A 26,386-nucleotide genomic window follows, 5' to 3' on the forward strand; every position below is an offset into this window, starting at 1 on the left:
GGCTCCCAGCCCCGGAGACGAGTCTCTTTGGCTCCAAGTCTGGTCGATGTGGGCCCAGGCTGGCTGGCTGCTGTGTCGGGCTCGGGGGCTCCCCCTATACCGGGATTGAGGGAGCGGAGCCGAAACTCGGGGACCCCTGGACACAGGCTGCCGAGCCCTCAACTGGCCTCGTGCCGTGTCACATGACGCTAAACGCGCCTCAGGCCTCGTCACATGACTTCCTCCCATGAGCCCAGCTAGCTGCCCCGGGGCTGGGTCAAACCCCCGCTGCCGCCATTTACACCTCGCTCCCTAACCCCAGCCCCGCCGGTTCCGCACATTCCCTCTCCGAGCCAGGCGGGCGCCAACAACAGCCCCGGAGTGGGGCCTAGCCGGGACCGGAAGGGGTTCCTCATGCTCCCGGAAGTAATTCTGAGCAGACGCTACCGAAGCTGGTATTGAGTGGGCCGGAAGTAGCTATGACAGACCGGAAGGGATCCTACACGTTCCCGGAAGTGTCCCGGCGCGGGGAACGGAAGAGAAGGCCCCGCTCCCCGGCGAGCATCCAAGATGGCGGAGGTGGTGAGTGGGGTCCGGAGGGTGGGGTCCGGCAGGGTGGGGGCGGGATTCCTGGGAGTCCCCGCTAACCGCTTTGCATCCTGCCCGCAGGGGGAAGTGACCGAAGGCTGCCGCCTGCCCGTGTTGCGTCGCAACCAGGACAACGAAGATGAATGGCGTAAGTGAGGGGCGGGGCTAATTGGGAGTGGGTGTGGCCTAAGGGGAGGGGTGGGGCTAGAGGATATATGAGAATGATGGGGGATATCTGGAGAGGAGGAGGAGGTGCTGGTGCTCCCTGTGGGAAGGGAGGGGTCCTAAGGAGGCTATAGGGTTGGGGCCAATGAAGAGATGGGGTGGAGGGGGAGATGGGCCAATGGGGTGGCCCTAGCAAGAAGGGATAAGGTAGGGATATTTATGGAAGATTGAACAGGGAGTGCGATGGGGGCAGTAAGCATGTGGAGCTGAACCCCTCTTTCTTGGAGAGCCCTTGAACCCAGATTGTGGGGGTGGTTGGTCATCTCAAGTCCTTGGCATCCTCCAGGTCTGAGTTTTAGGCTCCTTAGGGAGGGAAATGTAGGCCTGTCATTTTGGACCTACCTGCCCATCTCCTGAATAGGATATGGGGTGCCCTACGTGTGTGTGATAACCACCTCCACTTCAGGTTATGATCAAGGACCCCAGGGTAGCATTTGAAGGCGGGGACTAGTCACACACTGGGCGAGGGAGACACTGGGTAATACCTAAAAAGAATAGGAGTACTTGTGTCATGTTAGAGACTAACAAATTTATTAGAGCATAAACTTACGTGGGCTACAGCCCACTTCATCGGATGCATAGAATGGAACATGTAGTAAGAAGAGATAGATAGATAGAGATAAGTTGGAAGTAATACCCAGGGCACTGCCCCAGAATCAGAATGATCTCATGTAACTGTAGAACTGTATTGAGGACATGTGCTGCAGGGATGCGCTGGCCTCTGAGTGGTCCTTGGTAATTACAAACACAGATGATTCCTTGTGCACCTTTCTCCCCAGTTGCTTGTTACCTCTCATCATATCCTTGGACTGTGAGCTCTTTCCAGCAGGGATTGTCTCTCATCTTGCAGTGCCTGGCACAGTGGGGAGAACCCCTGATACTGATAAGGATCTGGCTGTTGTCTGGCACAAAGGGCCCCTGATCTGTAATTAATCTAGGCCCTATCATGATACAAACAGTGAATAATAAAAAAGGTGTAGATAGTAATGCCTTGTATATCCCATCCAGAGATCTCAAAGCTCCCTGAAGCCTCAATCCCAGGCAGGTCACTAGTATTATTCTCATTTTATAGATGGAGAAATTGAGGCACAGGGAGTGAAAGAAACTTGTCCATAGTCACATGTCAAATGGCAGAAATAGGAACAGAATCTTCGAGTCTTGACTCCTACTCCTCTGCTCTTTCCAGTAGGCTCAGAGATTTTTGAAGTCCATACTCCCCTCCCCGAGCTGTCAAGAGAACCAATAAGTCCTGATTCCATGCCTCCGATGCTACAGTTATGGACAGCAGTACAAAGCCCCTTCTCCTCTGAAGATTACTCTTCACTCCCCTCTCAGAGCCAGGAATAGAGCTCAGAAGTTCTGACTCCCAGGGCACTCTTTTATTAATATATAATTAATCACACCATTTGTGTATTAATTATGATTTATAATGAATGACATAGACACAGAAAGTGTTGGCTGTAGTGAAATGCTGCCAGAGTTGGGACAAAACCAAGCTCTAGCATGAAAAATGTCTTATTCCAGTGAAATCCAAACAGCATATGTTTTTCCAGACATACTCCTGTATTAACGTGATAACCTCTCATATGTCTATATTATCACCCTCCCAAGTTCTGCGACTATTTCTCCTGCTAGAGCCAATAGAATCATGTGGGGCATTGTCCTAAATATGTAACTAACTTGCAGAGGGTATTTTTATTTTATACTCTTCACAGCCTTCCCACTTAAACAATTCCACAAGCATAGGAAAAATTCCACGAGCATAGGTGTAAAATCTCTTACTTCGCAGTGGAATAACCTGATACAGGGTGATTCCCCCAATACTTAGAGGATGGGAGGATTCCAAAACTCCTGTTCTTTTTTTCCTGTTGACCCTGGATAGTCTCATTATCCTTATAAACCCCCAGTCTCTTTTGGGATCCTGCACTCAGCTGTGTCAAGTGTCAATGAGTTCCAGAGGCTGATTGTGTATTACATGAAAAAGAATGTCCTTTGATCAGTTTTGAAGTTTCTCTGAAGTTCCCATTGCTCTTGTGCTATGAGACATGGAGAACAAAGGTTCCATCCCCATTCTCTACCCAGTCATTCTTTTATAACTTTTATCATGTAACATTTTCTTCATCTCCTCTGTAAGACAAACAATCCCAGTCATTTCATCTCTCTTCCCAGGAGAATTCCCCCACCCCACCCCAGGTGCCTATTGCTCACCTATCTCTGAACCCCCCCTCAAATTCTGCTACATCCTTGTTGAGCTGGGGTGACCAAATCTGAATGCAGTGATCATGGATTCCAAGGCCAGAGCGGACTGGCCATCCATTCTGACCACCAGGATCACCCAAGCCTGAGAATCCATCACAGCCATTCCTGCATTCAGCCCAGATCTGGTGGTCGAGCTAGAGTGCAGCTTTTAGAAAGAGATGTCTAATCTTGATTTTAAAGGCTCATTTCTAGCCTGAATATCCAGCTTCCAGCTGTTGGATCACCTTCTAGCTTTATCTGCTACATTAATGAGCCCTCTGCTGTCAAGAATCTTCTCCCCATGTAGCATGGTCCAGTCACCTTTTAACTTTCTCCTGTATAAGCGACATAGATTGCACTCACTGTCAGGCAGGTCTTCCAGACCTCAAATCATTCTTTTAACTCTCTTTCCAATTTTTTAGCTTCCTTTTTGCAGTGTAGCAGCTGTGTTAGTCTGTATTCGCAAAAAGAAAAGGAGTACTTGTGGCACCTTAGAGAATAACAAATTTATTTGAGCATAAGCTTTCGTGAGCTACAGCTCACTTCATCGGATGCATGATGCATCCGATGAAGTGAGCTGTAGCTCACGAAAGCTTATGCTCTAATAAATTTGTTAGTCTCTAAGGTGCCACAAGTACTCCTTTTCTTTTTGCAAATACAGACTAACACGGCTGCTACTCTGAAACCTGTGAAAAATTGTCAGTCTCTGTCTAAAATGTGCTGCCTTCACCATTCATTGTTGGGGTGGTGTTTATATGGAGGCAGTTGGGTCTAGTGGTTAGAGCTGAGGGTTGGGAGTCAGGACTTCTAGTTTCCAGAGCCTGGATGTGGAAAGGGAGTAGAAAACTAGGGGCCAGGCATGTCCCATCGCAGCACCTAACTTCATACAGCCTGTTGTCACTATGTTTCCCCCTGCCCATTTCTGGTGTCAAGCAGCCACTCTGTGCATTCTGTTCCTAATGCTGGATCCCTGTGGTGTATAAACATTACAAGGGAGGGTTTTCTTGCATCTCTGCTCTGAGTGGAAATTTCCTCTGAAATGCTATTTCCTTCTCCCCCTGTAGCTCTGGCTGAAATCCTCAGTGTTAAGGACATCAGTGGCCGGAAGCTTTTCTACGTGCATTACATTGACTGTGAGTAAACTGGCTGGCCCTCGGCTGATTGGGAATCAGACTAGGAAATTACTGACACTGGCTGTTCCAGAACATGAATAAAAATAGGGAGTTCCTCTGGATTCTGGGGAATTGGATACGGATTTTTTTTCCCTCTAGTGGATGTTGTCTCAAATCTGGCCTTATACTGTGGGGACTGGCTGGCTCGGAGTGGGACACTGGGCCTTTCCCCTCTAGGGGGTGTCGGCTCTGATCCAGTTCAAGGAACTCTGGATCCTTTGATGTTTCCCATCAGAGTACTGTGGCAAGTGGGGTCAGACACCCAGTAGGTGGTGCGCTTACTTCAGAAGCAGAGCTGACCCCACTGCACAGGGGGCACTGTGCTGTTTGTCCTGTTTGGGGGGGTCCCCTGTTGCACACGCACGCACACACACACACGCACACACAGGTGGGGGCGTTACGTATATTGGCCATAGTTATGAATGTCCCAAGTTCTTGGGCATGTTACTTTCCTGCCTGAAGATCTTTCCCTTCTCATCATACACCTCACTCATATGAGGAAGCCAGGACTCCTGCTTCTGGAGCTAAGACTGATGGAGGTAAATGTTTTGGGTTCAACTGTCCAAATGGTGAGAGGGTGGTGCTGTTCACCAGTGTGAGGCATTGCCTTCTCCTCCGCAGTCATCCATCCCTCTCCAGCCTTGAGCAGTCTTAGCACCACTTTTCTGCTTGTGACTGGCTGTCTGCAGGGGCCTCTTTCCTCCTCTCCCATTACCCTAACAGAGAGCACCACTAACCTGGTCTCCCCACCACCGCAGTTAACAAGCGTCTGGATGAATGGGTGACCCATGACCGGCTGGACCTGAAGAAGATCCAGTTCCCCAAGAAGGAAGCCAAGACTCCCACCAAGAATGGGTTGCCTGGCTCCCGGCCCAGCTCCCCAGAGCGGGAAGTGGTAAGAGGAGCTAGCCACAGGCCAGGGAGGATGCTAGTGCTGCTTTGGGGGATGATATAGGGGGCAATCTGGGATGAGAGTGCTGGCCTGGGGATCAAGATGGTTGGAGGGTCTTGGGATTGCAGGGAGGGATGGGAAGATGTGGATGCTAACCAAGAAGAGTGTTCTCCCTGATGGCTCAGGCCGGCTCCCTCCACTGATCCTGACTTAGGGGTTGCAAACACAGGTCTCCAAGGCAGGGATGCTAGAGTACTCCTTATCCCAAGAGCAGGGCCCACATCTCTCTGGAGCCACATATTCCTCTCGCTGCCTGGCCCATGCGAGCTGGGACAGTGGCATCACACCCCCCTCACCTGACCAGCAATGCATCCTCTCCCCCAATGGGTGTGTTGGTAACTCCCCCCCACCATCTTCATCCCTACTCAGAGGAAGACCTTGGATCTGTCTCTACAACCTGCCTCAACTCCAGCCAGCGGTAAGACCCTGCCCATCCCAGTGCAGATAACGCTCCGCTTTAACCTACCCAAGGAGAGGGAGGCTGTTCCCGGGGAGCCTGACCAACCCCTCTCTTCCAGCTCCTGTGTCCAGCCGAACCATCGGACAACGGTACGCACCGGTGCTGGGGATACCTCCCCCACCTCGTGTCCTCAGCATGGTCTGGGCATGGCCACAGGCTGGGATCGCGCCAGGTCACACAAGCTGGCCGGGGTCGGGCTGGGTCTGGACTTGCATGGGAGGCCCCCAAGGCGTGGTGCTGGGGATTCACTAGGGGGCATTCTCCCCACACCCAGAGCCACACAGAGCTCACTGGCCTTCATATCATGATGCTAGTGGGGGCTCAATAGGGGGTGCTCTTCCCTCACAATTAGTGTGAAGCTAAAGGGTGCAGTGAGACCTCAATCAAATGATGCAGATAAGGAACCACTCTTGGTCATTAAAAATCTCTCAACCCTTCCCTCAGAGTCTTGGGGTGAACCGTGGTGTCCTAGCCAAATCAGAGCTTGGACGATTACTTTCTGCCTTCCTAGAACTTCATGCAGTTTTAGCTGGAAAAGAGATTCGTATCCTCCTCCTCTATACTGTCATGCAGCACTGTTGTGTGCTGTTAAACAACCCTCAGATCCCACCCCAGAGCGGGAGGTCTCTCAGCGCCAGGCCAGGGATCTCTGTATAAACAGCCCTGTGCCCCACCCCAGAGGCAGCTGCAAGTCAGTGCTGGGTGAGGGATCCCCGTATAAACGGCCTAGAAAGTTTTTTTGAGATTACAAGACACTGTGATGCCCATACGTCTGCAGATGAGAAGCTGCCCCCAATGGGAATGCTGTGCAGGGGCGGAGGACTGTGAAGCTTTGCAACATCCCATGTGGATGAACCATTTTTTGGGTCTGTTTCAGAAACGGAAAGTGGAGGTGGTTTCCCCAGCAACCCCCGTCCCTGCTTCCACAGAGACAACTCAAGCCTCTGTGTTCCCGCAGGTAAGAGCGGAGGGATTGATAGGATGTGCAGGAGAGAGGGGTATTTCCATCACAGGAAGAGCTCTGGGCACTGTTCCTTGCTCCTTCCTGCCCGGGGCTGGGTATAGGCCCAGGCACTATTACCCTGAGACCAGGGCCTGAGCTCCTGCAATCATGTGATCAGGGCAAAATCACAGCTTCTCACTCTCATGCTTGGGGAGAAAATGTGACCCAAATGCAACCAATACAGCAATGCCTGAGTCTGCAAAGAGCCTGAGCCAATCCCTCCTAGATAGAGCTGCCTTGGGCAACTCCAAGGGGCGTTAACTTCCAGCCCCACTGTTTAGTGGACTCAGCGGAGCAGAAAGGATTCAGCCCCAGTGGAGATGACACCCGCCTGCCTACTGGGGGAAGTTCTGATGGGTCCCCATGTTCCAGCCCTGACTCCTTGGCTCTAGGTGGGGCCAGGGCCTGCCTTGTGATTTTGGATTGCCTTAAAACTGCCTTGTTCCTAGCTCCATCCCACTGGTCAGGTCATGATGGGAGGCAGAGCCCCTCCCTGAGCTGCTGCCAGGAAATGGCTGATCCCTCCTCCCGCCCATGGCCTGCACATAACACCCTTCTCACCTTCTCTTCCAGAACGGCTCAGCCAGGAGAGCCGTGGCTGCCCAGCCTGGCAGGAAGAGGAAGTCCAACTGCCTGGGCACAGATGAGGTAAACGCTGCCCTGACTTGAATGGAGGGATGGGGTGTTAGCTTTCCCCATCCAAGGAAGCCACCAGCCATAGCCAGCAGTGGAGGAGCTCTCTCAGGTTCCCAGGGCATCGGGCAGGGATTCACTCCATGGGTGATCAATGGGATCCCTCCAGGATTTGGCCTGGAGCAGCTGCTGACCAGAATTGGTATCACCCCAGCTGTCTGCTAGCTCCTTCCCCTTTCCCTGGGGGAGATGCTGCTGACTGAAGAAGCAACCCTGAGCCCCAGTATAGGTGAAATCATAGCCTACCCAATGCAAGGGCTGCAGCACCATCAGGGTTGGGTGTGCTGGGTGGGGAGAAGTGGGGTGGGGGATCTCCCAGGCCCATTCTGTCAGACCTGGAAGCCCTGCAGGATCTGGGAGAGAAGCCAGGATTCCTTTCTCTGCCACAGCGCATATACCATCAGCAGCCAGCTGTTGGGTTCTGGAGGCCCTTGGGAAGGGCACAAGGAGGCCTGATTTGAGACTGAGTGGGGGGCGGGGCCCAGAGAGGAGGGGTTAGGAGGGCATGTCCAGCAGCTCCTGACCCTGCCTCTGTGCCGCCTGCAGGACTCCCAGGACAGCTCTGACGGCATCCCCTCGGCCCCGCGCATGACGGGAAGCCTTGTGTCTGACCGCAGCCACGACGACATCATCACACGCATGAAGAACATAGAGTGCATCGAGCTGGGCCGGCACCGCCTGAAGCCCTGGTACTTCTCACCCTACCCACAGGAGCTCACCACCCTGCCTGTGCTGTACCTCTGCGAGTTCTGCCTCAAATATGTCAAGAGCCTCAAGTGCCTGCAGAGGCACCTAGTACGTATCGCCCTCCCCGTGCCCCTGCATAGCCCCCGGCAGGCACAGCCCTGACTCCATGATTCCAGGGCTTCTGTCCCTGAGTATGTTCCCTAGCATGGCACTAGGGGCTCTGGCCTGCAGGGAGCAGGGTGGGTGACTCAGTAGGGGCTGCATTTCCCTCCAAGTTGGTGCTGACTCTGGCCCCACTTGGCATCAGGCAAGGGGTACCTGTATAAACAGCCCCCTTGCCCCACCCCAGAGGAATTGCATCTCAGTGCGAGGTGAGGAGTCCCTGTAGCTGTATAATTCTCTAATCCTAGTTCTACCAGCTGGAAGGAGAGGAAGAGGCATACTCGATCTTTGGGGGGTTTACTCTTTGGCTCCATGTAGCCTGTTAACTGCTCCCCTGCACTCTGTAGATGCATCCAGTTCTTTCCCTCTTTCCTTGGAACTCAGCCCCTCTGGCCCCCAATCATTGGTGTCATTCTGCAATCGAGCTGGCTTCTGTGCATGCTGCAGGGTCTGACTGTTCCCATGGGATTCTCTCTCCCACAGACCAAGTGTGACCTGCGGCACCCGCCTGGGAATGAAATCTACCGCAAAGGCACCATCTCCTTCTTTGAGATCGATGGGCGCAAGAACAAGGCAAGGGGCAGGTCTGGGGCAGGAGTTCCCCTCACTAGGGCACGGCTGGGGTGGGGCGCTCTGTTCCACCTTTTACCCTTAGGAGACTGCCTGATTCCAGGGTGTGGGAACCTGGATGTGGGACAGGGATGTCTGGCTGTGGGAATGGGTTCTGGTGGCTACAACAGAGAGGGGCTGGGAGTCAGGACTCCTGGGTTCATTCCCAGCCCAACTGATGCCTCTCTCGGTAACCTTGGGGAAGTTCCTTCCCATATCTGTGCCTCAGTTTCCCCTATATGGGATTCTGTCGCACCCTCCTCCTTCATAGAATCATAGAAATGTGGGGCTGGAAGAGGCCTCAAGAGGTCATCTAGTGTAGCCCCTGTGCTAAGACAGGACCAATAAACCTAGACCATCCCTGACAGATGTTTGTCTAACAACCTTAAAAACCTCCAGTGACTGGGATTTTACAACCTCCCTTGGAAACCAATTCTAATACTTAACTAGAAGTGTAGCATCCAAACCTGGACACAGTTCTCCAGCTGAGACCTCACCAGTGCCGAATAGAATGGGACCTCCCACGTCTCACATACAACACTCCTGTTAATACAGCCCAGAATATTAGTCTTTTCTGCAACTGCATCACACTGTTGACTCATATTAACCCCCAGATTCTTTTCAGCAGGACTACCACTTAGTGCTATACTTTGCACTTGTCTTTACTGAAATTCATTTTGTTGATTTCAGACTAATACTTCCAATTTATCAAGATCATTCTGAATTCTAAGCCTGTCCTCCAAAGTGCTTGCAACCTCTCCCAGCTTGGTGTCATCTGCAGATTTTATAAGCATAGTTTCCACTCCAATATCTAAAGTCATTAATGACAATATTGAATAGTACAGGACTCAGGACTGATGCCTGTGGCATCCCACTAGCTTTGCTCTCCCAGTTTGACAGTGAACCATTGATAACTACCCCTTGAGTACGGTCTTTTAACTAGTTGTGCGCCCATCACATAGTAACTTTATCTAGACCAAAGCTGGTCCTTGAAATCTCCCTGACCCAGATTAGGAAGGCAGCAAGCTGGTCCCTGGTATCAAAAAGGTTGAGAAACGCTGACTGAGACATTTCTTTAGTTTGCTTTTGACAGTGTCCTTGGCGACGTGGGGCTTTAGTACTGTGGCCTGAGCCACTCTGATGAAGCGGGCTGGAGAAGGTCTGAGTGCACATCCCCATTGGGCCAGGGGGCTGGTGACTAGAGCTGGGGCCCTCCCCAGCAGCCCCCTGAAGCGAGCTGACACACACACACATCCTGGCAGTAGAGTGGGGATGTTAATGCTTCTGGCTTGTGCCGTCCCTGCAGAGCTACTCACAGAACCTCTGCCTGCTGGCTAAGTGCTTCCTGGACCACAAGACCCTGTACTATGACACTGACCCCTTCCTCTTCTACGTCATGACGGAATATGACTGCAAGGGCTTCCACATCGTGGGCTATTTCTCCAAGGTGAGGGGGCACTGCCCTGTGCTCCACGGATGGAAACCTCCATCCCTGCTCCTGTCACAGCCCTTGCTCTCCCACTGTTCTCTGGCCAGTCAGAGCGCGTCACTGTGGTATGATAGGAATCCCATGGCCTGGCCCCACTGCCTGATGGATCAGAGCCTCCCCATGGGGGATGCCTGAAGAGTCATAGAAGTTGGGAGTATCTGAGACACTAGCCCTTGGTCAGGGAATCACTGTGCCTTGTCACAGCCACTCCCACATTGACCAGGCTCTGTCTGTGAGCTGCTGTTGCTATCTGGAATGAGGGGCCCCTGTGACCATGGATGGGAATTTGTAACTGTGGTAGGGGAGGGGACTGGTGTGGCCGTGGCCATAGGTGGGGATTGAAGGCCCAGACTAATGTGATCATGGTCCCAGTCTGTGCCAGGGGGCCACAGTGGCTGTGAGAGGATCTGTGGGAGGGTGTGAGACCAGGAATCTCTGGCCAGTGTCAGGATTTGTGGAAGGGGGCATGAGCAGGAATTCATGTAGGGGCTGCAGTGGATGGGGCCAGAACTCATGGTACAAGGCATGGGGATCTGTGGCAGTCTTGATGGCAGAGGAGTCCCTGGAACACCCAGCATCAAAGCAATCTGCAGCTACTGCCGGAGGTGTGAATCCTTTGCTCTTTGCCGTAGGAGAAGGAGTCCACAGAAGACTACAATGTGGCCTGCATCCTGACCTTGCCCCCGTACCAGAGGCGAGGCTATGGCAAGCTGCTCATTGAATTCAGTAAGTGGCACCTTCCTATCCCGGCTCCCTCCCCAGATCTCCGGCTCCCTCACCCCGTTTCCTCCCCCCGCCAGGCTACGAGCTCTCCAAGGTAGAAGGGAAGACGGGGACGCCAGAGAAGCCACTCTCAGACCTCGGGCTCCTCTCCTACCGCAGCTACTGGTCCCAGACCATCCTGGAGATCCTCATGAACCTGAAGTCTGAGAACGGGGAGCGCCCACAGATCACCATCAAGTGAGTGCCCTGCCCACAATCCCAAACTCCCTCAATCCTAGAGCAGAGGATTGTGCACCAATAATCAGTGACGGAGAACAGACCCAGCTGTCATTCGGAGTCAGAGTTAACACTTCACAGAGGGCTGCTTCAAAATCATTCACTCAAATGTGATTCCAGGGCTGGTCGCAAACAGAATGGCCTCAGGGCACACGGGGAAGGTGCTGTTGGCTCCCGCAGCCTCTCTTCCCACCCAACCCCCCTCCCCGCCAGTGACCCCCCAGGCCACTGCCTTCCACTCCCTCAGGTCTCCCATTCCCTTTCAGCGAAATCAGCGAGATCACCAGCATCAAGAAGGAGGATGTGATCTCCACACTGCAGTACCTGAACCTCATCAATTACTACAAGGTATCCACCCTGGGAGGAATGCTCTGGAGGCAGGCAGTGAGAGTCCTAGCAGTACCCAAGAGGGGCAAGTGGCTTCCTTTCTATGCCACTAGCATGGACAGATACCAAGGCATTAGGGTAGCTGAATTAAAAGGGGTTGGGAGGCAGGATTCATGGGGTCTGTCCCCGGCTCTGGGAGACGGGGTGCCGATTGGGCTGCCCCGTGGGACCGAAACACATCAGTGGAGACAAGCAGCTAGGTTGGCTCAGGCCCCTTCGCTAATTTTCTCAGGAACCCTGACAAGACTATCGCTGACCTGGGCCCCTGTTGTCTCCCTTAAAGGGCCAATACATCCTGACGCTCTCAGAGGACATAGTGGATGGGCATGAGCGGGCGATGCTGAAGCGGATCCTGCGCATTGACTCCAAATGTCTGCACTTCACCCCCAAGGACTGGAGCAAGAGGGGCAAGTGGTGAGAGGCAGGGCCTATCTGCCACCCACTCCCCCATGGCCCTGGCATGGGGCCTCACAGCCATCCAGCTAACGTGCAGCTCCTGGGAGCTTATCCCAGGGCCGGGACAGACTGGGCAACAGCATCTGCCACAGGGCTAGGCTGGGGCTGCATTTCCGGCCGTGGCTCGACCCCCATGGGAAGGGGCAGAGGCCCCCATGCTGCTCTCCTTGACTCAGTGCCAGGGTGAGAACCTTATTTGTATGTAGGACTTGCATCTTGCCAGCCCACACTGTACAGGAAGGCCTGTGACCGAGGAGCCCAACGGCTGGGAATGGGTGGCCCTGGGACCTGGAAGCCAGCTGGCATCTGCGTTTCTGTGTCACTCGAACTGAGTTTTTGATAAAGATCCTGGAACTAAAACGATTGATCATTTTTAATCAGCTAGAAAAGGATGAGGGGTGCTCGGGCTACATTATCCTCCCCAGGGCTGTGCAGGACCCTGAGCAGCATCAGGCTTCAACTCCCAGGGATTCTGGGGTGCAGCCACTTCTTCCACTAGTGCCAGCAGTGGCTGCTATGTGTTACCCCAGAGCCAGCTGCTGCACTCCCTGTGCAATGAACACGCCCAAACTCTGGAAGGGTGCAGGCTGGCTGAAGCTGTGGCCAAACACAAGTTTAGGATCTCAAAGCTGCTATGCTCCCCCCCGGCCCTGGTAGCACATTTCTCTCTCCCTGGGAGCAGCAATTACAGCAGGATCTGGAACCGGATGTCCTGCAGTGCCAGGGGCGGCAATGAGCAATGGACAGGTGACAGGCTGATTGCCATTGGACCAAGATACTTAGGGCTGAGTACTAAACTCTGCTCTCCCCACAGCTGTCTGGCAGACTCATGGTGCTGATCCCCATCCCACTACTTTGGCCAAGCCTCTGGGCCTGATTAGCCTTGCCTCACCCTCCCCCTCCAGATCTGGCAACAGGCCCACCTACAAACAGCAGCCACACAGCAGAGTTAGGCCTTGCTAACAGGGTGCTCCCACCATAAAGTAACAATGCTGAATATTCCCTTGGCAAGAATGGTTCTGGGTGGGGACACGCATTGTGCCAAAGCTTGTGGCAGCCTGGAGAGAGGGGATGAGAGAAGAGGCTGCAAGCACAACCCTGCTGCCCTGTACTGCCTCTAGCTGGTCAGTCCTGCCAGGGTCTTTTGAATGTGCTAGCACTCTTCCCTGCCTCATTCAGAGGGGAAAATGGAGGCACAGCAGGGACATGGGGGAAAAGAACCCAGGAGCCCGCAGTAGAGTCCTTCCTGGGTAGCATGAGACAGCTAGAGAGAATCATGGCCAAGTAGTTTGAAGAGTGGCTGGGAGTCAGGACACCTGGGTTCTATCCCACTCAGCTGCTGTGACTTGGGCCAGGCTTCAGCATGCCTCAGTTTTGCCCTCTGCCGGATGTTGAAGCTGCCTGTCCCAGGGACCTGAAGGATCAGTGTTTTCAGCATAATGCCCATAGCACTCAGCCCTACCCTCCCCAATCTCCAGCACAGAGGGCAACCAGCTGTGGGCCAGGGGAGATGTTGTCCCATCCGTTTCCAGGTGCTGGCTCAGTGAGCTCTGGAATCATGACTCAGACCAAGCAGGCATCTCTGTGAGATCCATGTATTCTCAGCATGGAGCCACTGCACAGGGTGGTGGGGCCAAAACACTCCCCCGTGCAGACCTCAGAGGCAGCCAGTGGCTAGTAGTCCTGGGACCACTGCCTCCATTATGGGCTCACTGTTCCTTCTTCAACACTGGTGCGTGGATCTGCAATGAGAGAGGTGACCTGTCAAAAGTCACCTGCCCCCCCCTCGCAACGATGGGCTTCCAGCCCCGAAGGGACAGAAGTACAGAAACAGCTGCGGCTGTTGGAGTATAACTGTACTGCCTAGAGGCCCTGACAAAGTGGGGAAGTCCCCCATTGTACCAGGCACTACACTGCTCCCCCCCAACTGAGACCGGGGCTCCTGTTGGGCCAAGCATTTCACAAACACCCCATGAGACTCCTTGCTTTATGAAGCTCTGTCTAAATCAACAGAGTGGAGGGGAAACTGAGGCACAGGTGGGGGCAAGGACTTGCCCAAGGGCAGAAGTTGTGAGCCCCAGTCCTGCACTGCAATTTCTTTGTCTTTGCACATTCCGCCGCAAGGGGATAGTGCCCACCAAGCTGGGCAGAATACTTTGGACAGCATCTTCATTTACCTAGTCAAGGCCCAAGAACACCCAGCCACTCCTGGCAGGCCAAGACAGCCTCACCACTCTACCCCCTGCTAGGCCTGGGGGCATTCCCCCTACTCACAGCTGCTGGGGTACCAGGGATATATAATAGGGAAGGGGCATGGCTGGATATCCACGGAGGGTATATATTATGGGCTATAATTATTTCATCCCAGAGTATTTGACTCACTCTGAGGGGACAATCATTATGGTATTTACCAGGCCCCATTGTTGCACACCCATACACACAGCCAGCCCCCCTTCACTAGCAGTGTGTGTAGGTGAATGCAGGGGTATTATGGGTTGTAATGATTGCCTCACCCCTAGCAACTCAAGGGATACTGGGTGAACCACAGAAGCAGCCTGATAATTGAATGGGGCAGGGCTGAGAACATACCTGTTCATTGCTATAATGGACCAAACACAAAGCTAGAAATGCATCTGATGAAGTGAGCTGTAGCTCACGAAAACTTATGCTCTAATAAATTTGTTAGTCTCTAAGGTGCCACAAGTACTCCTTTTCTTTTCACAAAGCTAGTGTAAGTCTTTGTGGGATTGGGGGGATCTTGCCCCCCTCCACCCCTTTGTAGTTGTTGCGGCAGCAACACCAGGCCCTAACACACACCACCAGCCCCTCTTACCATTCTGGGATGGGGGGAAACAGACGGGAGAGCAGCACACCAGTACTTACGGCCTCGGCGATCCCTGGCCAGCTCAGAGCCAGGAGCAGCCCATCATCCGCACTTGGAGCCCGCTCCAGGTTCCACACAGTTAGTGCCCCGAAGGTTGATTTCAGCCGCACTGTCCGCTCCTACAGCGCGGGAGTCAGGGAGGAACACAGGCAGTGGGACTGAGTTGAGCCTGCTCCAAGGCACACCTCCCTTTAGCATGAAGGTTAACACTACACTGTTCCCAGCTCTGATGGCCTTGTCCCCAAAGGGGTAACACCACCCCTCCCACCCAGCCCAAAATGGGGCATAATGTGTCCCCAGAAGCTACCAGTGCCCCCTCTTGCTGGATCCCAGTCCAAGGCAAGGCCAAGGGTCCAGCCCCACAGACTTCCCCCGGGCAGCTGCTAGCGTCCCAGGGCTACTTCTCCCCATCCACCCCAACACACCCCCACAGGGCTCACCTCCTCCTCTGTGCAGGGCCTTTGATCCTCCTTCAGAACCAGCCCCACATAACCTTGAGGCACCATCACCTCCTGCCCCTTGAGGCTCCTGCCACGGAAGGATACAGATTTCTCTGTGGAGAGAGAGACTGATGCTGAGCTGGGGAGACAGGGGGAACTGGCCAGGGGATGCGCTCGACTGAGAAATGGGCACAGCAACCCAAGTTCCATTCAGGGGTCCTGGGGTCTATGCTGACTGAAGAGAGAGCACCCCTTATGGAGCCCTCACCCCATCCCTGCAACAGCACAGCACCTCCTAAGGTCAGCACTGACTGTAAGGGGCATGACTCCCCTAGGGAGCCCTCATCCTGCTCCCTGCAGAACAGCATTCCCTGGCAAGTATGGAGGGGGTCACCAACCCTGCAAGCCCTGGCGGATGGCCGGGGTGAAGTATCTGTCCACAGGGGCGCTGCCATTGTGCTCCACCTCGCAAGGCAGCAGGTGTAGGACATCTTGGGGCGCCCCCCGCAGGGAGCTCAGGTCCAGCCGAACGGGGCTGCTGCTCTCAGACATCTTGCTCCAGAGGCAGGCACTGCTCAGCGGGGGCCTGGCGGGAGAGACAGTGAGAGGGGCCAGCACAGCTCGGACAGCGGGCGGGGGAGGGTTACGGGGACCGTTCCTGACCAGGCGCCTCAGCCCTCGGCGGGGGGGGGGGGGGCGGCTCCTGATTGACCAGGCGCCTCAGCCCTCGGCGGGGGGGGGGCGCGGCTCCTGATTGACCAGGCGCCTCAGCCCTCGGCGGGGGGGGGGGCGGGGCGGCTCCTGATTGACCAGGCGCCTCAGCCCTCGGCGGGGGGGGGCGGGGCGGCTCCTGATTGACCAGGCGCCTCAGCCCTCGGCGGGGGGGGGGGCGGCTCCTGATTGACCAGGCGCCTCAGCCCTCGGCGGGGGGGGGGGGGGCGGCTCCTGATTGACCAGGCGCCTCAGCCCTCGGCGGGGGGGGGCGGGGCGGCTCCTGATTGACCAGGCGCCTCAGCCCTCGGCGGGGCGGCTCCTGATTGACCAGGCGCCTCAGCCCTCGGCGGGGGGGGGGTGGTTCTGGGGGCCAGGGGAGGAGCCTCATCAGGAATCCGCATCCCCACGTAGGCAGGACCCTCCCCGGGACGGGGCAGGAGTGTGGGGGCGTGTCCACTTCCGCCAGCTCGCCCCGCCGAGAGCCCCGGTCACCTGCCGCCCTCACCGAGCGTCCCGCGCGCAGCCCGAGAACTGGAACACGCCGGCGGGAATCCCTTCACACCGCGCCGCGCGCCTATCCCGGGGCATGCTGGGGGCTGTAGTCCTGAGGCCTGTGCACGCCACAGGAGGTAAGCCTCCCCCGCGATGCATGATGGGAGTGGCAGTCCCGCCCCTGGTGCATGATGGGGACGGTAGTTCCCAACCTGAGCGAAACGCCTCCGTCCGATCATGCTGGAAGACGGCGAAACAGCCTCCAGAGCGCCTCCCTCCCCGCGCTGAGCCACATGCTCCCCCGGGAGAGCAGGGCCTAGCTAGCTCGGGGGCAGGGATAGGGCACTGGGTTGCCCGCTGGAGGGAGCCGTGCAGGGCGGCTGCTGTACCTGGGGGGAACATCCCTCATTCAGAGCCTGCTCAGCAGTTGCCATGTGGATAGCAGATTGCATCGCGAGTTGTATTCCCAGCAAAGCAGGGTCCCCCTCCCTGCACATCCCCACACAGGCACGACCCAGTAGAGGTGGGGGGCAGGCCAGCCTGGGCACCAACTTACCTTATTTGGGGGCACCAGAGCCAGGCATGGGGCACGGAAAACCTTTTCCATCCTGGGTGACAAAACACCTAGGGCCAATCCTTGCTCACCAACCCCTGTACCAGCAGAGCAGCCAGGGACCAAACACGCCTCAGAAACCAAACCCTCCTTTCAGCATCAGGCCCCCAGGGCAGGCATGGAGTCCTCCAGCATGTGAGGGGGGAAATGCATCCCAGCTGTCCTTTCAGCACTACAGCTCAGCTGCTCCAAGCAACACCAGCGCTGGAGCCTCCCCATTAGCTGGGAGCAGTACAGGAGCTCGGGCACACAGCACTACCTCATTGCACTCTCACAAATGCATAGCACCACCTCCACACTCCTCCAGCTCAACCCCATTGCATCTGCCCCCAGAGCTCCCATTGCACCACCCGTCCCCACCCCAATGCACCTCTCCCCACACACACTAAGTTGTTCATTTCACTGTAAATTTTACTTGCAAAAGGCATTTGTACTGAGCTTCAGAAATTTACATTTCAGGCTCCCAGTCCCACTCAGGGGACCAGAGATGTGTGCCCCTATTCCCACTCTTAAATCCCCCCTCCCCCCCGGTGGCTGGAGATATGTCCCCTTTACTCCCACTCACAGATACCCCTTCCTGGAGGGTGCCCTCAATCCCTATTTCAGGCTCTGTCACTCCACCACCTTCCGCAGGTAGGCACTCAGGTGGGGGAGCACCTTCCAGTTGTCAGTTCGAATGGTGATGCGCGCTGCCCCCTGGGTCGTCTGTGCCTGCAGCAGCACATGATAATGGGGTGGCAGGGCTATGGCAATCTTGTAGGTGCCCAGATCCTCTGCCACCAGGTAGCTGGCAAAGTGAGCCTGCACCAGGACACCCAAGGGCTGTTGGGTAGTGGGCCAGCAGAAGAGGCTCTCGGCGCAGTCACCTGACCCATTTGGGCACAGGGAGGACCAGAGGGTGTCAAAGAGGTGGCGCCGGCTCTCACAGTCCCAATTCACAGGCAGTGCCAGAGGCAGGAAGATGTCCGCAAAGGCCACCTGCAGTGGTTCTAGCTGGCTGCAGTAGGTAAGGCCGGTTTGCGTGGTGTACAAGGCGCTTACTGCCAGCTTGGTGGGGTAGGGGCAGCGGGGCTGCAGGTGGAGTGTGAGGAGGGGTGATGGGTGGGTGGTGGAGAGGCAGGGCACACACATATCAGGCACTGGCTCATAGAAGTTGTCGGAGTGCTCAAAGTGCAGCAGGAGGCAGAAGAGTTGCTCAGATGAGGATCCTGTGTGGAGCAGCCGGTATGTCAGGCTGAGCCGAGCTGGAGAATGCAGCTCCAGGAGCCGTCGGCAGCAGTCCTTCACCTCCTGAGCATCAGCAGGGCACGGCTGGGAGGCTGGCGCTGGTACCAGGGTGGGCTTGGCTGGGGCCTCGCGCTGCAGCTGCAGCAGGGGTTGTGGGGCTGGATGCACGGTCAGTGTGGCAGTGAAGTTCTCACTGTCTGCCACGATAGAGGAGGAGAGAGTCCGGGCTTTGAGGCGTCCACCAGGTGCCAGCACTGCCCCCAGCTTGTCCCCAGACAGGCATGACAGGAGCGTGTAGTAGAAGCGGGCCCGATCCTGCACATCCACATCCGGGTAGCTCAGTGAGACATCTTGGAGCAGCTCGGCCAGCTGGCACCCCATGGCAGGTGGAGGCTGGTGCTGCAGCAGGTTGCGGCAGACGCTCAGCAAAGCCTGGCCAATATGCCAATCTCCCAGCTGTCCTGCACCTGCCAGCCGCACCAGGCGCTGCAGGAATCCAAGTGTGCTGCCCTGCGGGACCCCACTCTCCTTTGCCACCCGGGCCAACAACTTGAGGTGCCAGCCCAGATCCTGATCCAAGGGTGGCAACAGTGGCACGCCCACAGTCAGCTCCTGCAGGGCCTTGCTCAAGGAGGTAGGCCAGGCTGGGTCATCCAGCACTGCTTGGGTCTCATTGAGCAGGTTGATGAGGTTGGGGGCCAGGGAGCAGCACTGGCGATACAGCCTCACCAGGGTGCCTGTCAGCTCTGCCATGAGCTGTGACCTTGAGTCAAAGTAGCGGGCAAAGAGGTAGGCAGCTCGGAAGAAGAGCCCAGTGGCCTCACGCCCACCTTTGCCTGCCACGGTGTCTGCCAGTGCCAGGACATGCTCAAAGATATACCCAACACCCTGGTCAGCCTCGGGGCCCTGGTTTTCCAGGCACACCAGGCTCAGCAGGTTGAGGCGTGCCAGCATGGTGCCCGGATCGTTGAAGAGGGAGGGGAAGAGGCAGGAGGCCAGGCGGGGTGTGAGCAGGACGGGCAGCCCCTCCTCAGAGCCAGAGCCCAGCGGGCGGTTCTCGGGGAAATGCAGCAGGCAGTCAAGGTAGAAGAGTTTGAGGGGCGAGGGCAGTGAGGGATGCTGGGCCAGGCCCACAAGGCGGCGCAGGAGGAAGGCCTCGTCCTCGGCCGTGAAGAGGCTGTCCGTGAAAAGCCTTTTGAGCTGTAGGCTGGCGTGCAGCAGCGCCACGTGGGCTGTGCCAAACAACCGCACCAGCTGCGCCTTGAAGATGGCAGGTGACTGGGTGCGGATCACGCACACCACCTGGGCCAGATGCCACAGAAGCTGGCTCTGGGCAGGTGGTGTCAGCAGATAGGAGCCATCCAGCAGCTGGGACAGCACCGACTTCAGCTCCTTGGTCTCGGCCGGGGTGGGCAGCAGCAGCAGGCGGTCAATGGAGGCTGGAGAGACTTTCCCAGCGTTCCCCACCGCCTCCCAAGCCAGCCCCTCATTGCCAGCCAGCAATTCACTGAGGGCCCCCTCTCCCTGACGGGCCAGTAGCAGCACGGCGTTGCGCAGGGCCAGGCTGTACAGCAGCGTATAGACCTGGTGGACAGGTGTGAGCTCCTGCTGCTGCATGGAGTGCAGCAAGTCCAACCGCCGGGAGAACAAGCCAGGGTAGCAGCACTCCAGCTCCCTCAGACTCTCGCAGGCAGCCGCCCGCACCCCGCGGTCACCTGGCCCCTGCCGCTGGTCATTGAGGTCCGAGGCCAGGTGCAGCAGCAGAGAGAGGTAGTCACGGGAGGCCTGGGAGCCCTCCCCAAAGGCCTCAGTGGAGATCAGCACAGTCCCCATCACCACCAGCAGGTGGCGCCGCAGCCAGGACAACTTGGGTGAGTGGGGCAGCTGGGCAAAGTTAGCCAGGAGAGAGCCAGCCACCTGCTCGCCCACCTCGGGGTCTGGGCACAGCAGGGTGGGGAACTCCAGCAGAAGGGTCAGCATGGAGACCTGCAACACAGAGAGAGAGAGAGGAATGCAGTCAGGGGCTGCCATGCCACGATGCACAGAGGCACCACCATGAGATAGAATGGGAGAGCCACTAATGGAACCCAGGAGTCCTTGACTCTCAGGCCCCTGCTCTAGTCCTTCCTAGAGCCAGGGATAGAAGCTAGATGTCCTGTCTCCCAGCCCCACTGCTCTAACTACTAGACTGGGGTGGACAAACTTTTTGACCCGAGGGCCACATCGGGGTTGCAAAACTGTATGGAGGGCCGGGTAGGAAAGGCTGTGCCTCACCAAACAGCCTGGCCCCTGCTCCCTATCCGCCCCCTCCCACTTCCCACCCCCTGATTGCCCCCCTCAGAACCCCCAACCCATCCAACCCACTCTGCTCCTTGTTCCCTGACCGCCCCCCTGGGACTCCACCCCCTATCCAACCCCCACTGCTCCCCATCCCCTGACTGCCCCCCCTGACACCTATCCACAACCCTGCCCCCTGACAGGCCTCCCAGGACTCCCACACTTATCCAACCCCCCATCCCCTGACCACCCTCCCCAGAACCTCCACCCCATCCAACTGCCCCCTACTTCCTGCCCCCTGACTGCCCCCCGGGATCCCCTGCCCCTTATCCAACCCCCCAGCCCCCTTACAATGCCACTCAGAGCAGCATGTCTGGCAGCTGCGGCGCTTGGCTGGAGCCCGACACACTGCCTTGCTGCCCTGCACGAGCGTGCAGCCCTGCTGCCCAGAGTGCTGCCCGGTGTGGCAGCGTAGCTGTGGGGGAGGGGGAACAGCAGGAGAGGGGCTGGGGGCTAGCCTCTCCAGCCAGAAGCTTAAGGGCTGGGCAGGACGGTCCCGTGGGCCTGATGCGGCCCATGGGCCGTAGTTTGTCCATCTCTGTACTAGACCCTACTCACCTCCCAAAGCCAAAGAGACAACCCAGGAGTCCCTCAAAGCTTTAACCACTAAACCCCACTCCACTCCTTTGTCAAAGCTGAAGATAAAACCCGGGAGTCCCTGTATAAACTTGCATTAGCCCATTACACCCCTCCCCGAGCCAAGAATAGAACCCAGGTGCCCTGCCCAACCCCACATACCTTGGTTTGCTCACTGATCCTCTCACTGCTCAGGTCCTGCAGCAGCTCAGCCAGGAAGGTATCATCACTCCCATGGGCCAGAAGGAAGGCGGTGGGGCCTGCTCGGAAGGACGTTATAAGCTGGGCCCAACTCTCCCCACTCCGCACACCCATGGCAACCCCTGGGAGGGATCACCTGGGTGGGAGAGAGAGAAGCCAGTCAGAGCAAAAGAGTGTCCCACACCAGAGCCACAAGCTCCTAGTCTCACTCAAGCCCTGCCCGAGAAGTGGCAGCACGGGACAGGGATCTTTGTATAAGCAGGCCCCACGCCCGACCTCCGTGGTGACCACATCTCAGTGCCAGGGGAGGGGTCCCTGTATGTAATAGGATTATTGAACTGAGAATCAGGACTCTCTCTGGGGGCTAGGCTGCTACGAACCCAGTTTTAATCCTGGGGAAACTGAGGCATCAAGAAAATGGGGCAAGTAGCAATCCCAGGAAAAGGGGGGGCAGCTGGAGGGGCCCCGTGGGACACACACATTGAGGCCAGGGACGAGGGGGGGCCCTTGGGGTTTCTGGGTAAGACCAAGCAGGGGCTGGGGGCGGGCAGGGCGTCCAGAAGATTCCGAAGCCTGGAGAACCGACCGCTGCCGGGCGCCCGTCAGGGCTCCAGGAAATGGGGGTTCAATGGCCCAGAGCCCCACGCAGGGCAATGGGGGAGGGGTCCCTGATGGCCCCACGCAAGGGAGTGTGGGTAACAGAGAACATGGCGGTGCTGGGTCGGGGCCCCAGGGGATTGTGGGGGATAGGGAGCGGGGCGTGTTGGGGCAATAGCTGGGGAGGGGGGATTGTGAGTAACGGGGGCGCTGGGGTGGGGCTTCCTGGCGGGCTGTATTGGGCGGGGGGGGGGGTCGCAGTGCGGCAGCCCCAGATGGCCCCAAGGGGGGCCCAGGTGGGGACGCTCCCCCTACCCGGCCCCCTGCACGGGGGAACCCCGGGGCATCCCCCTGAGTCCCAGCCCGGCCCGCTCACCGCCCGACGCAGCAGCCGCCTCGCCCCGCCCCGCCCTTCCTGCTTCCCCGCCGGCCGCTAGATGGGGCCAGAACCGCTCGGCCGGGCGGTATTCCCCAGCGTGTCCGCCGTCACTGCCCGGCCCCGCCCCCGGGTAGCCCCTCCCCGCGTCACTGCCCGGCCCCGCCCCCGGGAACCCCTCCCCGCGTCACTGCCCGGCCCCGCCCCCGCGGTATCCCCCGCCTTACTGCCCCCCGCGTCACTACGAGCCCCCCACCCGGTATCCCCCTCCCCGCGTCACTGCCCGGCCCCGCCCCCGCGGTATCCCCCGCCTTACTGCCCCCCGCGTCACTACGAGCCCCCCACCCGGTATCCCCCTCCCCGCGTCACTGCCCGGCCCCGCCCCCGGGTACCCCTCCCCGCGTCACTGCCCGGCCCCGCCCCCGCGGTATCCCCCGCCTTACTGCCCCCCGCGTCACTACGTGCCCCCCACCCGGTATCCCCCTCCTCGCGTCACTGCCCGGCCCCTCCTCCCGAGATATCCCCCTGGCCTTACTTAGGGTGACCTGACAGCAAATGTGAAAAATCGGGACAAGGGCTGGGGGGGTAATAGGAGCCTACATAAGAAAAAGACCCCAAAATCAGGACTGTCCCTATAAAATCGGAACATCTGGTCACCCTAGCGTTACTGCCCCCCACATTCCCCTCCCCACGTCACTATCCCCCCATCCTCCTCCGCCTAGTCACTGTCCGGCCCCTTCTCCTGCCTCGCTGCCCTGGGTATACCCCGTCGCCCGCAACATTGCCCGCCCCCCAATCGGGGCATCGCCTCTCCTCTCTGTCGCTGCTTGCTCCGCCTCGCCCCCCCCCCAGACCAATGGGCCCATCCAGCCAGGGATTCCTCGCATCCTCAAGGATTGTCACCCCATCCGTGCAGGATCCTCCTCAGTTTCATGGCACTGGGTGGAGGGATATCATGGGGGTGCAAATCTAAGCTGACTGGCACTGGCAGAGCTGGTGGGGAGCCCAGGGCTGGGTTAGCAGGGGGTGGGGGTCGGGACTGAGGGGCATAGGCAGAGCTATTGGGGAGCCCATGGCTGGGATAGCAGGGGGTGGGATTGAAGGGTACTGGCAGAGCTGGTGGGGAGCCCAGGGCTGAGTTAGCAGGAGGTTGGGGTTGAGGGTGACACGCAGGGCTGGCCTATGAGATGGATCAGGGAGGAGAGGCAGGGCTCTGTCCCCAGAGCACCTAACGGAGGAGGCGATGGCTGAGTCCTGGCTCCGTTGCCCCAGAGGTCTGGGATGAGGGGGCAGAAGCAGGTGCCGACTTGCTTCAGTTTCGTTGTGTAACCTCTGAGTAACAGTCTCATGAAGCCACCCCAACCTGAGCCGCACCACAGACCTCGGTAACAGGTTGCCGGTACCTAGGGTCTGAGCGGTGCCCCATACCCTGCTATCGCAGCCTGCCCCCCATCTCTGCTAATGCCCCTTAATCCCAGCCCACAGTCTCTTGCTATCCCAGCTCTGGATTCCCCCCCAGCTCTGCCAAAGCCCAAAATCCTGACCTGCAGCCCCCTGCTATCCCTGAGACCCCTCCACCCCATGCATAGCTCTGTGGGGCCAAAGAAGACGCACACGGAGGCAGATTGTGCCCCACTGAGCCGAGGGCATGACATGGGTTGGCCAGATGGGGAAAGAGGCACCGAGCAGCCCGTTGTATCGCCTGCTCTTCTTCCCACTCCTCCGTCCCCGTCACTATTTCACGAGCTCGCCCTGATCCAATTCCTGCCTCTGCCTCCCCCCTCAGCCAGCAGCCATGGCACTGCTGGGTTGGAGATTCCCTCTTGGCCTCGGGCTCAGGCACTGCCAGTGATCAAGGAGTCTTGGGCAGGTCCAGATCCCCCAGCACTGGGGGTAGGGGGTGAGGAGAGGGAGTTACTTGCACGGGGAGGCTGAGATAGGTTGGAGTGTAGGCGGGCGGTGAAACTTAACTGTATGGCAGCGGGAACGGGGCCTGCCTGGGGCACAGGGAGAGGCCCCACATGGAGCCGGGAGCTTCTTGCTCCCCTAGCCAGGCGCGGGGGCGAGAAGGGAGGAACCCAGCGGCAGGAGGAGCAGCAAGGCCTGGCGTGAAGTGGGCCGGAGTCAGAAATCTTGGTTTCTGTTTATGGCTCTGGAAAGGGAGTGGGGGCTAGTGGTTAGAGCAGGGTACTTCACCCCAGTGCCCAGACAAATTCCACCTCTGTGGTTCATAGCCTGTCTCAATAAACCCTGCAGTTTCAATCGGATACAAAATTCTTTTTCGCTTCCTGTCCAAAACTGTTATGTGAGGTTACTGTGAATTGTTAAACAGCCCCGAGGTGGCTGCATCTCAGCCCTGGGCAGGGGATGAAAAGTGCTGGTGGTGTATCTTAAACATGGATCCATCTGGAGCTATTCAGTGTCTCTGGGCAGCCTCTCGGAGACGCCATCCCCATGAGCAGATGGGGAAATTGAGGCAAGGAGCGGGAAGGATCACCAGTGAGTCAGTGGCAGAGCTAGGGACAGCCCTCCCCCCTCCCGGCTCCGGCCGCACCCCTCCTGTCCACATCCAGACTGGTTCCCCCGCGTCTGCCCCATCCCTTACACGAGACTCATTCCCCCCTGGGGCTGAGGCTGGGACGCGTCCCAACACCAGGAAATAGCCAGGTCGAAACTCCAGCTGGGATTTTGGGAGCACCCCAGCCCAGAGAGCCTGGCTGAGAGCCAGGACACCTGGGTTCTATCCCTGGTTCTGGGAGTAGAGTCTAGCGGTCTGGGAGCCAGGACATCTGGGTTCTATTTGCAGCTGTGGGAGGGGAGGGGAGCCTACTGGTTATGGGGGGGGCTGGGAGTGAGAACTGAGTTGTATCTCGTGCTGCCCTGATTCTTGGGCTGGCTCCGAGGAAGTGGTGGTGCCTCAGTTTCTCTATGTGAGTGGTTTTGATGCTGCTTCACCTGTGGGTTAATTAGTCAAGTTCTTTGAAGGCATGTTATAGACCCAAGCTACGTGCTGCAGTGCCAGCGCCACGAGCCTGGGCAGTGCCCAGCCCAGGTCATCATCACCAGCCTCACAGCTTGGTGCCCACGTTTGCCAATGAAACCGCCCAGCCAGGAGAATCCCCTCAATGGAGCGAGGGGAAACTGAGGCATAGAATTCAGGGGTTCAGCCTCACAGCCCCGCCAGGAGCAAGGCTAAACCCCAGGAAGCCTTGCTCCACCCCTAACCACTAGATACGCTGTCATCCCAGAATTGCTGTTTGTTGTCTTCTCCTCCCTGAGGTTATTCACCCGGGGATTTGGTTGAACCCGTTGGGCTGGCACCACCTGCCTGGCCCTGGGTGTTTCCCACATCCCAGACATGCTGACATCCGCTTTGCCTGTGGGCTGGGGCTCAGGAGGAAGCGGGAGCCCTGCCTATGCTGGGATGCCTGGAGCTGGCATGCTAAGCAGGACTGGTTTCAGTTGGGATGGGAGGGGAGACCTGCAAGGGAGCTGCAGGGAGTGGGTAGCGGGTGCTCTCCCTTCGCAGTCACCGCTGGCCCCCATGGTCAAAAGCAGTGCGATGGGGCGCTGCGCTTCAGGGCTCATTGGAGTCCCCTCCTCTCACAGCCGGTGATTGCCCCAGTGCAGCACCAGAGGGGAGCTCAGTACGGGGGTGCTCTCCACTTCACAGGGTTACTGTGCTATTCCTGTCACTGTGATTCACTGACTCCAGTGAGATGTAAAACCGTGACACTGCCCCATGTATGGCTCTGAAACCTCCTGGCACTTCCCCACATGCTGCGGTGTGAACTCTAGTGTCCCGGCCAAACCCCTGCTCTGCTGACTTG

At 57.5% G+C, this 26,386-nt stretch overlaps 3 protein-coding genes across 9 annotated transcripts; 1 reads left to right on the forward strand and 2 right to left on the reverse strand.

Moving 5' to 3' along the window:
- Positions 1-410: 410 nt before the first annotated feature.
- KAT5 (lysine acetyltransferase 5) lies at positions 411-12,459 on the forward strand. Of its 2 annotated transcripts, XM_038408326.2 has the most exons (14): positions 412-561; positions 649-715; positions 4,095-4,163; positions 4,961-5,097; positions 5,524-5,703; positions 6,492-6,572; positions 7,191-7,265; positions 7,857-8,105; positions 8,643-8,732; positions 10,075-10,215; positions 10,890-10,983; positions 11,058-11,217; positions 11,523-11,604; positions 11,927-12,459. In XM_038408326.2, the coding sequence occupies exons 1-14, from the start codon at positions 550-552 to the stop codon at positions 12,059-12,061; spliced, it is 1,572 nt and encodes a 523-aa protein (XP_038264254.1). In that variant the 5' UTR covers positions 412-549; the 3' UTR covers positions 12,062-12,459. The 2 variants fall into 2 exon arrangements, with proteins under 2 accessions (XP_038264255.1, XP_038264254.1); XM_038408327.2 differs by lacking the exon at positions 5,524-5,703 and having other exon boundaries at positions 411-561.
- On the reverse strand, positions 1,307-16,883 carry RNASEH2C (ribonuclease H2 subunit C). 3 transcript variants are annotated; one of them, XM_043519546.1, is made up of 5 exons: positions 16,630-16,883; positions 15,822-16,009; positions 15,424-15,536; positions 14,983-15,102; positions 1,307-2,019 (listed from the first exon to the last, which is right to left on the reverse strand). In XM_043519546.1, the coding sequence occupies exons 1-5, from the start codon at positions 16,866-16,868 to the stop codon at positions 1,984-1,986; spliced, it is 696 nt and encodes a 231-aa protein (XP_043375481.1). In that variant the 5' UTR covers positions 16,869-16,883; the 3' UTR covers positions 1,307-1,983. The 3 variants fall into 3 exon arrangements, with proteins under 3 accessions (XP_043375481.1, XP_043375482.1, XP_038264259.1); XM_043519547.1 differs by having other exon boundaries at positions 1,307-2,919; XM_038408331.2 differs by lacking the exon at positions 1,307-2,019 and adding an exon at positions 13,679-13,841.
- A 378-nt stretch (positions 16,884-17,261) lies between these two features.
- Positions 17,262-22,720, reverse strand: AP5B1 (adaptor related protein complex 5 subunit beta 1). 4 transcript variants are annotated; one of them, XM_038408325.2, is made up of 3 exons: positions 22,557-22,720; positions 21,545-21,719; positions 17,262-20,455 (listed from the first exon to the last, which is right to left on the reverse strand). In XM_038408325.2, exons 2-3 carry the CDS (start codon positions 21,695-21,697, stop codon positions 17,855-17,857), a joined length of 2,754 nt encoding a protein of 917 aa, XP_038264253.1. In that variant the 5' UTR covers positions 21,698-21,719; positions 22,557-22,720; the 3' UTR covers positions 17,262-17,854. The 4 variants fall into 4 exon arrangements, with proteins under 4 accessions (XP_038264253.1, XP_043375478.1, XP_043375479.1 ...); XM_043519543.1 differs by lacking the exon at positions 22,557-22,720 and adding an exon at positions 22,170-22,546; XM_043519544.1 differs by lacking the exon at positions 22,557-22,720 and adding an exon at positions 21,860-22,546.
- Between the last annotated feature and the right edge of the window lie 3,666 nt (positions 22,721-26,386).

The sequence above is a fragment of the Dermochelys coriacea genome, chromosome 7 (assembly GCF_009764565.3).
Source record: "Dermochelys coriacea isolate rDerCor1 chromosome 7, rDerCor1.pri.v4, whole genome shotgun sequence".
NCBI classification, from domain to species: domain Eukaryota; kingdom Metazoa; phylum Chordata; order Testudines; family Dermochelyidae; genus Dermochelys; species Dermochelys coriacea.

What these genes read in the sequence shown, in the direction of transcription:
- AP5B1 (XM_038408325.2), bottom strand. Translation starts at nt 21,697, where the DNA reads ATGGGTGTGCGGAGTGGGGAGAGTTGGGCCCAGCTTATAACGTCCTTC. An exon ending in GGATCAGTGAGCAAACCAAG is followed by an intron (nt 20,456 to 21,544) that starts GTATGTGGGGTT and finishes TCTGTGTTGCAG; the next exon opens with GTCTCCATGCTGACCCTTCT.
- KAT5 (XM_038408326.2), top strand. An exon ending in GGACAACGAAGATGAATGGC is followed by an intron (nt 716 to 4,094) that starts GTAAGTGAGGGG and finishes CTCCCCCTGTAG; the next exon opens with CTCTGGCTGAAATCCTCAGT. An exon ending in TCGTGGGCTATTTCTCCAAG is followed by an intron (nt 10,216 to 10,889) that starts GTGAGGGGGCAC and finishes TCTTTGCCGTAG; the next exon opens with GAGAAGGAGTCCACAGAAGA.
- RNASEH2C (XM_043519546.1), bottom strand. Translation starts at nt 16,868, where the DNA reads ATGATCGGACGGAGGCGTTTCGCTCAGGTTGGGAACTACCGTCCCCAT. An exon ending in ACGCTCGGTGAGGGCGGCAG is followed by an intron (nt 16,010 to 16,629) that starts GTGACCGGGGCT and finishes CTCTCCCGCCAG; the next exon opens with GCCCCCGCTGAGCAGTGCCT. An exon ending in GGCCCTGCACAGAGGAGGAG is followed by an intron (nt 15,103 to 15,423) that starts GTGAGCCCTGTG and finishes CCCGCGCTGTAG; the next exon opens with GAGCGGACAGTGCGGCTGAA.